The following is a 9,585-nucleotide window of genomic DNA, read 5'->3' on the forward strand; positions in this document are numbered from 1 at the left end:
CCCGTGCCCCATGTGCCTGTCTTCATGACTAATGGAAGATGGTGGAATGTCAGCAGAGGTGGAGGAATGGCCCGAGTACCAGTGTACTCACTATACTTCTGGAAGGCGGAGGTCCAACGTGAAGGTGTGGGTTGGGCTGGCCCCATATAGTACTGTGCTGTTCCCTGGCTTCTGGAAGTTTTCCAGCCATCTTTGTCACTCTGTGCCTGACGGATGTGACACTCTGACCCCCGGTCTCATGTCCATATGGTGCCCTCCCTATGTGCAGGTGTGTCCTAATTTCTCTGTTTCCTGGGGACAACAGTCATGTTGGATCAGGACTCCATCCCGACCTGTCAGCTCCATCTGCAGTGGCCTGATTTCCGAACAAGGTCACATTCCCAGATAGAAGGCTGAGGACTTAAGTCTAGAGGTACAGCTCAGCCCACAGCACTTCCATATGGCCTCTCTCCCTGTGGCTATCCTTTACTTCCAAGTTTTCCTTCTGTCAGAGTGGTGCTGAGGTATTCAGCGTGTGATAAGCAGAGCCAGGGGGACTCTTGGCATTCAGGGAAGAACTGCTGGACCAGAGGGTCAATTGACTCACGGCCGATAGGGGATTAAGTCATGAGAATTGGATTGAGAGGGGTGAAAAGAACAGAGAAGGAAAGAGGCAGGGAGGGAAGGAAAAACCCAGCAGGAGTTGCAAATACACAGTGTGCAGTAATTTGGTTTCTTTGTTCTTCCCCTTTCTGTGAAGAACTGAAGGGTCTACTGAAGAGACCCTTAAGAGAAGCAGAAACCTGTGTCAGGTTGTCTCCTCTTGTAATGACCCCATCAGAAGTCCTCTGAGCTCCCTAGGTCCTGAAACATGCTCTGGTGGTCCACAGAACAGCATCAAGCAGGGTGATGTGCTTTATGTTCATTTGCTGCACATATCTGGAGCCAGAGCTGCTATTGCCATTTTGTTGAGAATGTGTGTTCTTAATACAGGAAAGGACAAGGAGGGTGCTCGTAAGTCACTCCTGAGGGTCACCATGGTTATGGTACTACTGAGGCCAGAGGTGAGGAGACATACAGGGGGACACTGCCTTCACTTTCTATTGAACAGAGAAACCTAGGTGGCAGACCACAGCTGTGAGGCTCTGTCCTTGTGCAACCTGTCACTAGAGGGCGCTGTTTCCCTTCGTTTCTGCAGAATCAGTCTTTGTATTCCTCAGCTGGGTTATTTCCTTCAAGAAAAGGCTCTGAGGGCCTGTGCAGAAGCACCATGGTTAGGGGAACCCCCGAAACAGGACATAGTCTGTTTTAGATTGCGCCTGGGACTCAGAAACCCATGCTCCCAGTGAGGAGTGGTGTCCCTAGCCCTGAGGGAGGATGCTCACTGCTAACTTGGGACTGCTGACCTCACCAGTCCCCAGTGCAGACGCAGTTGTTAACCAGCTCCTAGTGGAGCTAAGCAGGCACTGTGGATGTCTGTTTAATAATGTGGTAAGTTCCACCCTGCCTTCTCTGAAAGCTCCTTCGGTCCTGAGGCCGTCCCAGTGGGAGAGGAGATGGTGAACCCATACTGGTATTTCAGGAACACAGCTTAGCTTTGCGCTTTCCCCCTTAGACAAGGGGCTTCTCTTCATTAAAAACAAAACAAAACAAGACAAAAAAAAGAAAACCCTGAAATCCTTTCACCCTGTAGTGGCAGTCTTGTGGCCCAGAGCTCTTCTGTCGGTTATTCCCGTAATACGGACGGTCAGTCTTCTGAAGTCACTCAGGCAAGGATGGGCTAGGGTTGTACAGATCGGTGTGTACCAGCTTCCCAGCAGGAACAAAAAAGAGAACAGGTGGGCAGGGCCTGTGCCAGCCATTCTCATCTTCTGAAGCACAGAGTAACAAATGGGTTTTGCTGCCCTGGGGATCGGCACTGCCCAGATAAATGGATGCTCCTGTGTCCTCCCCAGGGTCCTAACCTTGAGCCTGTCTCCTCACAGAGGAACATGGTCTGACCCAGGCTGTCCAGACCTGGGGAACTTCACTGCTCCATTGTGATCTGGCAATGTTCTCCTCCTTTGGCTTCTCAAGCTGTGCATCCTGCATCCCAGCTTGCAGGACTTTGGCAGATCTGAGAAACTCACTTTTACCCAGGATAGGCACCCAAACCATCCTGTTTAGGCTTTGGGGTCAGAGACAGAGAAGGCCAGAGGATATATGAGTCTCGGATAGACGCTGTCCCCTATTTGAGCTGCCCCTGGGGTCTGGTCCTCAGGTTCCTAGTAGCCAGATTCTGAGCAAGCAGGCAAATGAAAAGGTTAGAATGCTAGGTTGGCATTCTTCACAACCAGTGTATGGAGCCTGTCTTAGTTAGGGTTTCATTGCTGTGAACAGACACCATGACCAAGGCAACTCTTATAAGAACAACATTTAATTGGGACTGGCTTACAGGTTCAGAGGTTCAGTCCAGTATCATCAAGGTGGGAACATGGCAGCCTCCAGGCAGGCATGGTGCAGGAGGAGCTGAGAGTTCTACATCTCCATCTGAAGGCTGATAGGAGAAGACTGGCTTTCACGTGGCAATGATGAGGGTCTCATTGCCAACCCCCACAGTGACACACTTCCTCCTAATGGTGCCACTCCCTAGTCCAAGCATATTCAAACCACCACAGACCCCAATTAGTAATCTCTCTTCCCTGTACACATCATTTAAAAAATTTCACTAATCAAGTTGTTCTGTTGTGTGTGCTAGAAATATATTTACAGTAAATACGCAACTCCTTGGCGATGACAACTGGATGACACTTTGTAATTGTGCAGGGCCCAGTCTACACCACTGTCTGTGGTCACCTGGCTGTTCTACGTTTTCCCACATAGGTCACATTCATTCCCCGTGGCTTCATTTTTAAAGGGTAGGAGAACACAGCCCCTTTTCTTGGCTCTGATGGCTGCGTGTGTCTAAGGGAGCAGCTATCTTTCTCGTCCCCTTGGGTCAGGGGGGTTCTGGTAGGGCTTCATTGACACGGTCTCAAAAGTGCCCTGGGAGAAACTGAGTGGACATTTACAAGTCTGGCAGAGACTGGTGTCTGTGACAGCCGTTGCTCTCTCTGTCCCTTCTTACCGCAGTGGTACATGAATGGAGTGAATTATTTCACAGACCTGTGGAACGTTATGGACACCCTGGGACTCTTCTACTTCATAGCGGGTATTGTATTCCGGTAAGTGGCCCTTGCCACCTTCCCAACTTCAGGAGTCAATCTTGGACACCTCAAGTCCATGGATAGGCCTGGCCTGTCACTTCATTCCCCATCAGAGGTGATCGTAAGACCCCATTGCCTCTCTCTGCCCTATGGAGACACAACTTGGCCACCATAAGCTCCTCCTTATTCTGGGTTCTTTACAATTCCCCTTTTTGTTTTTCAGACAGGTTTGTGGGGGCAGAGGGCATAATTACGATCCAAGGAGAGGTCACTGGGAATGTTTAGTGTCTTCCAATGTTAGTTCTTTTTGGCCCACTTAATTGGAGGTGCATGTGACCTTGGCCAGCATGCTGGACCTGCAGTCACTCTTTCAGGTACCAGTGTATCCCGCCAACCTCAGAGCTAGAGTATGTGAGAAGACAGCTAAGTCTAAAATGATCACCAAAGACCCTAAAGTGAGGTAGGGAGGCGGGTCAGGCATCAAAGAGCCCGTTACACTGGCATGAGGACTGCCTTCATGCCCATAGAGCCCGTGTAAAGGCAGGGGATAGCAGACCCATCATTTCCCTAACCCAGAGCTAGGGCGAGACAGGCAGGTGAGGGAGCTTGCTGGCCGAATCTGTGAGCTCTGGGTTCAGTACATGACCCTGACTTAAAAATGAGGACAGAAAGCAATGGAGTTCGACACCCGATGTTTGCCTATGGCCTCCACAAACGTGTGTGTGTGTGTGTGTGTGTGTGTGTTTACAGAATGTACACACACAGTCACGTCACGTTAAATTTGGAAATGTCCTGCCCCACAAACTCTCCTTTTCTTTCCACAGGCTCCACTCTTCTAATAAAAGCTCGTTGTATTCTGGGCGAGTCATTTTCTGTCTGGATTACATTATATTCACGCTAAGGCTCATCCACATTTTCACCGTTAGCAGGAACTTGGGACCCAAGATTATAATGCTGCAGCGGATGGTGAGAGCCAGCAACCCTGGCGGGTGGCCTTCTCTTGCCATGCTTGTCATGCTCAGAGTCCTTTGTCCATGGCGCAGCTTGCGTTCAGTCGATGGGGCTTCCTGAGAGTTCACATTTTGCATCATGCTTCCCTTTGAGCCTGAGCAGCTTGCTCAGAATGTAGGAGGGAGGGAGGGGCTTTCACACCATTTTAATGGATGGGGTTGTTCTAGTTCAAGAAGGTGAACATGCTTTTCTAGCACTAAGTGGGGAGTCAGATGCCTAGGGATGACAGGACTCTAAATGCCACATTCTGTATGTGAGAGAAAGACCACGGGCTTGGATTACATACAGGCCAGGAGGAGATGGCAGGCTGGGGATGTTGCTCCCCAGAGCTGGTTCTGCCTGGAAATCATATGGGCCACTGGATGAGCTCATGTGGAGATCCCTTTCCAACCCTGAGGTTGACTGTGTGGTTTCAATTCAAAGCATATTTGAGATATCCAGTCACTGTGATGTCAAGTTGTGTGTGCAAAACTCAGCAGACCAAAAAAAAAAAAAAAAAAAAAAAAAAAAAAAAAAAAAAAAAAAAAAGTGAATTGTTTGAGTCTTCCCAGGGAGGCTTTTGTTTCCCTAAGAAGTATCCCCAGGTGTGGCTGGAGAGAGTTTCTTTCAAACAAAGGCCCTCTGCGTTTTGAGCTGGGGCCCTCACTTGTAAGCTGCAGGATCTCAGCTGCTTGGAGATCAGCAAGCGAAGGTGCAGGAGATCGGGTTTTCTTATGGGGAACAGACATCTCCAAACCTAAAGCTGATGGTATTCTATTTCTATATTAGTGGCTAGGGGTTAGCTCAGTGGTAGAGCACTTGCCTGCCATTTGCATGGCTCTGGGTTTAGCCCCAACAGTGCAATCAGCCAATCAATCAATGTAAGATAAATAAGTAAAGTGGCCAGGTAACTTGATGGCTTAAACATTCTGGCTCTGTGGCTGGTTGGGAAGGGTCAGGCTGCGTAGCCAGCCACTGTGGCTGTGGGTCTAACTATTCTGATCTCCCTTGGCAGCTCATCGACGTTTTCTTCTTCCTCTTTCTCTTTGCTGTGTGGATGGTGGCCTTCGGCGTGGCCAGACAGGGGATCCTTAGGCAAAATGAACAGCGCTGGAGGTGGATCTTCCGCTCGGTCATCTATGAGCCCTACCTGGCCATGTTTGGCCAGGTGCCCAGTGACGTGGATAGTAAGCTGGGCTCTACTTGGGTAGCGGTGGACCTGAGATGCTCACCCCATCCCTGATCCTTTCTCCTCTCCTCTCTCTCTCTCTCTCTCTCTCTCTCTCTCTCTCTCTCTCTCTCCCTCCCTCCCCCCTCTCCTCCTCTCCCCACCCCCCACTCCCCCAAGAGCACTCTCCTAAATAATATCTTACTGTCTTAGTCAGGGTTTGTATTCCTGTACAAAGTATCATGACCGAGAAGCAAGTTGGGGAGGAAAGGGTTTATTCAGCTTACACTTCCACATTGCTGTCCATCACCAAAGGAAGTCAGAATAGGAACTCACACAGGACAGGAACCTGGAGGCAGGAGCTGATGCAGAGGCCATGAAGGGATGTTACTTACTGGCTTGCTTCTCCTGGCTTGCTCAGCTTGCTTTTTTATAGAACCCAGGACTACCAGCCCAGTGATGGCACCACCCACATTGGGTCCTCTCATCTTTGGTCACTAATTAAGAAAATGCCTTACAGCTGGATCTTATGAAGGCATTTCTTCAAGGGAGGCTCCTTTCTCTGTGATAACTCCAGCTCGTGTCAAGTTGACACACAAAACCAGCCAGGACACTTACTTTGTTCCCATTTCAATCTCTAAGTCTTTTGATTTTATTTATCAGTATTTTTTGAGACAAGACCTCTAGCCTAGGATGGCCTCGATTTCCCTATGTAATCAAGGATCACCTTCAATCCCTAATCCCTCTACTCCTGCGGAGATTACAGGCATGTGCCACCACTGTGCCTAGTTAATGTGGCGCTGAGAGTTGAATCCAGGGATTCCTGCACCTTAGGCAAGCAGTCTACCAACTGAGCCACATCCCAAGTTTTGTAAAACGTGACAATTCTAAGTTACAGCTATGCTACCAGGGTAGAATGGGACAGTCCTTGCTGGTTCCCACCCGAGTGTTGTGAGCTGTACTTCCCTATAGACCACGATGTCCCATTTATTACCAAAGAACACGTGGGAGATTGACATTAGAACCTTTGGTTGAAACTTCCATCATTAGCCCATTGCCCAGCAGGCTGTGAGACCAACGGTGGCCTTGTGGCTCTGTTGTACCCTCACTCAGGCTATAAAGGTCAGGTGTGGGGCATAAGCAAGTTTGTGTTTTGGGTGGACTGTGCAGAGGGACTTCAGGATGCTGACAGTAGTCCTGACTTCTCATCTCCCATCCTGCCAGCATAAACTATACTGACAGACAGTTTCCTTGAGCCAGGGCTGGACTTGGCAGGTGGCATTCAATCCCCGAAGTTTTCCCTTTATCAGTGTCTGCTCCTCAAATGAAGCCTCTTCCAGCTCTTAATAAGCAGCTCTTTTCCACACAGGGTGGAAAGGACCTCGGGGCCCTCTAGTTGGCAATGTGATACAGTTTATTTGAGGATAGCTCTTTATGCTGGTGGGCAGAGTCCCATGAAGGAGCAACCCTTGGGAGGGGGCAGGGCAGGCAGATGATAGTACACATATCATCTGAGGTCTTTCACAAGCTACCCAGCACAGCGCATTCTTCTTGTAGAGTGTGTTCCTGATGTCAGCACTAAGAACCGGGGCTCTGGCTGGGTGCCTCTCCTCAGAGCCAGAGACCCTGTCTGTGGCCTTCTCTGAACTCATAGAGATCCATATTGGCTAGTTCAAGTATCAGGTCCTCACCTCCCTTGTAGACCCCAGCTCCCTCCAAGTGCTGTGTTGGGCTCTTCCCACCAGGGCCGCAGAGACCCTCTACCCCAGTGCTGGGGACTAAGCAGAGCCTTGGACTTGCCAGGGAAGTCCACTGAGCTATACCCCCTACCCTTGTCATGTCAGAGCTTTGATGTCCTTGACAGACCTGTATTATTTTCACCCACCGCTATGGCAAAGAGACGAATTAAGGAGGAGTGGGTTTGTTTTGGCTCACACTTCCACAGTTCCAGGGTACAGTTCATCATGACGGGGAAGGCATGGTGGCAGGGGAGTGAGGCAGCTTATCTCAGCACATCCACAGTCAAGAAGCAGGGAGAGAGAGAGAGACAGAGACAGAGAGACGCACAGAGGGAGGAATGTTGATGCTCAGCTCCCTTCCTCCTTTTTATTCAGCCCAGGATCCCAGCCCATGGGAAGGAGCTGCCTATACTATACTAAAGGTTAAAAAATCTCTAGGAACACTTTCACAGACATGCCCAAAATCATGTCTCCTAGGTGACTCTCAATCCCATCAAGCTGGCAATCAAAATTAATGCACAATACCTGCTCTGCCCCTGCCCCTAGAGGCTAGTACTCACCCAGTTTGGTTGATTTCCCAATCCCACGATGTCCCTGTGTGGCACATTCCTCTCCCCGGTACTCTGGTCTCTAAGCACACTCTCCTTGTTTCCTCGGCGTCCTTTAGATGCATACCGCAGCCACAGCACTCCTTCGGTGAAGAGTTGCTTTCCTCTGACCGTGCCCATGGCTTTCATTATGAACATAGTGATCCAGCCATGCAGCACTGCCTAATTTACTCCGGCAGCCCTCTGTCTTCCTACCACGGGGCCCTGGCATGTGCTGTTGCTACTGCTGTAAGCACCTGTCCCTTTGCTCACGTGGCTGTCACTCACTCCTCCTTCTGGTCATTCCAGAGATGGTTTCTCTGTGGAAAGCTGTTTCTGGGTGTATCTAATGAAGATCTATGGCCCCCAGTACATCTTGCCCACTTCCCTTTGGGACTTTGTGCAAGTTGAATCTTTAAGCCAGCTGAGGAGATGGGATGGAGCACAGAATACATCCACACTCTCTATTCTACTTTCTGTTGCTGTGATGTGATGAGATACACCAATCAAAGGCAACACCTCTAGCTAATAATTCATCACTGAGAGAAGTCGGGCAGGAGCTTGAGGCAGGGACCTGGAGGCGGGGCTTACAGGATGCTGCTTGGTAGCTATCTCACTGGCTAGGGCTTACCCCTACCCTTCTTCCATCTGCCTAGACATACCACTTCCCATAGAAGGCTTGGCTCCCCCATATCAATGAAGACAATCTCTTCCAGACATGCCCATAGTATTCTTGGCAACCCCCCCCCCCGAGATGCCCTCAGATGACTCTAGGCTTTGTCTAGTTGAGAACCAAAGCTAACTAGAATACCCTCCTCCTTTGATCTTGATCTTAATTAAAGTTCCTATTTCCCAGTGGAAATAAACCGCTCAGTAAACTGTCTGATGGGCAGGGGACTCTGAAGATTATACCCAAGGCACCAGATGACTCTGATCCCACATCCCCTGGCCTGCTATGATCCTTGCTTTCCCAAAGGGGGCCTCACTGGCCTCTTGGTTCTGTGCCCACAGGTACCACATATGATTTCTCCCACTGCACCTTCTCGGGAAATGAGTCCAAGCCGCTGTGCGTGGAGCTAGATGAGTACAATCTTCCCCGTTTCCCAGAGTGGATCACCATCCCACTGGTGTGCATCTACATGCTGTCCACCAATATCCTTCTGGTCAACCTCCTGGTCGCCATGTTTGGGTATGTCCACGTCACACACTCATGGGCTTTCAGTCTGGGTTGTGCCTATGCCAAGCAAGCAGAAAGCATGTGGGCAGAAGTAATATCTACCTTGAGGAGCTGAGAGAGGAGGGGATTGGGAGCCTGGAGGAGTGGTTAGGGGCCTGTATTAGTCAGGGTTCTCTAGAGTCACAGAACTTTTTGGCTACTCAAAATAGTGAAAAAAAACCCCACAACTTCTGGAGATGAAGACTTTTATATGTTATCAGTTCATGTTCTGTCTCTTGTGGCTGATGAAGTGTTTAATTTGATGAATGACAGCAGAATGTGATGTTAATGTTAAGGCGTGTGAGACAGGGCTCTAGGTGTGTGATGAACCAGTACTGATCTCTCCTCACAGTGCTGTGGAAAGCGATACTATGTGGAATCTTATTGGGGGAAACACACTTTATAATGTGGCAGGCTGTCCACAGTGGGATGCCTTTTGCATTGATACATAGTTCACAGTTTTAGGAAAATTTCAGAACTGGTCATCTGCCTTACTCTCTTAAGTCTGGCATTAATATGGCTTCCGGAATTGGTTATAAGTATTTTTGCTATATCTTCATGTTGAATCTGGCAGGTCAGCTTGTGAAAAACGCCTTTTCAAATTCAGACCTGGAATTCTTTTCAGTAATGAATAGTGACCTATATATGTTCCTATGGATGACAGTTTTGCCCAGTTACCATGATCACATGACAATAAATATCTTCCTTACGTGCTAGCACA

The 9,585-nt window shown here is 49.2% G+C and overlaps 1 protein-coding gene across 1 annotated transcript in view; it reads left to right on the forward strand.

Moving 5' to 3' along the window:
* Trpm8 (transient receptor potential cation channel subfamily M member 8) overlaps positions 1–9,585 on the forward strand; it is an 86,923-nt gene that overhangs the window by 49,682 nt on the left and 27,656 nt on the right. The window contains exons 19-22 of the mRNA XM_031368905.1: positions 3,091–3,182; positions 3,989–4,130; positions 5,170–5,341; positions 8,660–8,837. Coding sequence (XP_031224765.1) covers positions 3,091–3,182; positions 3,989–4,130; positions 5,170–5,341; positions 8,660–8,837 — 584 coding nt within the window. The remainder of the gene's footprint in view (positions 1–3,090; positions 3,183–3,988; positions 4,131–5,169; positions 5,342–8,659; positions 8,838–9,585) is intronic.

The sequence above is a fragment of the Mastomys coucha genome, unplaced genomic scaffold, assembly GCF_008632895.1.
Source record: "Mastomys coucha isolate ucsf_1 unplaced genomic scaffold, UCSF_Mcou_1 pScaffold14, whole genome shotgun sequence".
Classification (NCBI taxonomy): Eukaryota; Metazoa; Chordata; class Mammalia; order Rodentia; family Muridae; genus Mastomys; species Mastomys coucha.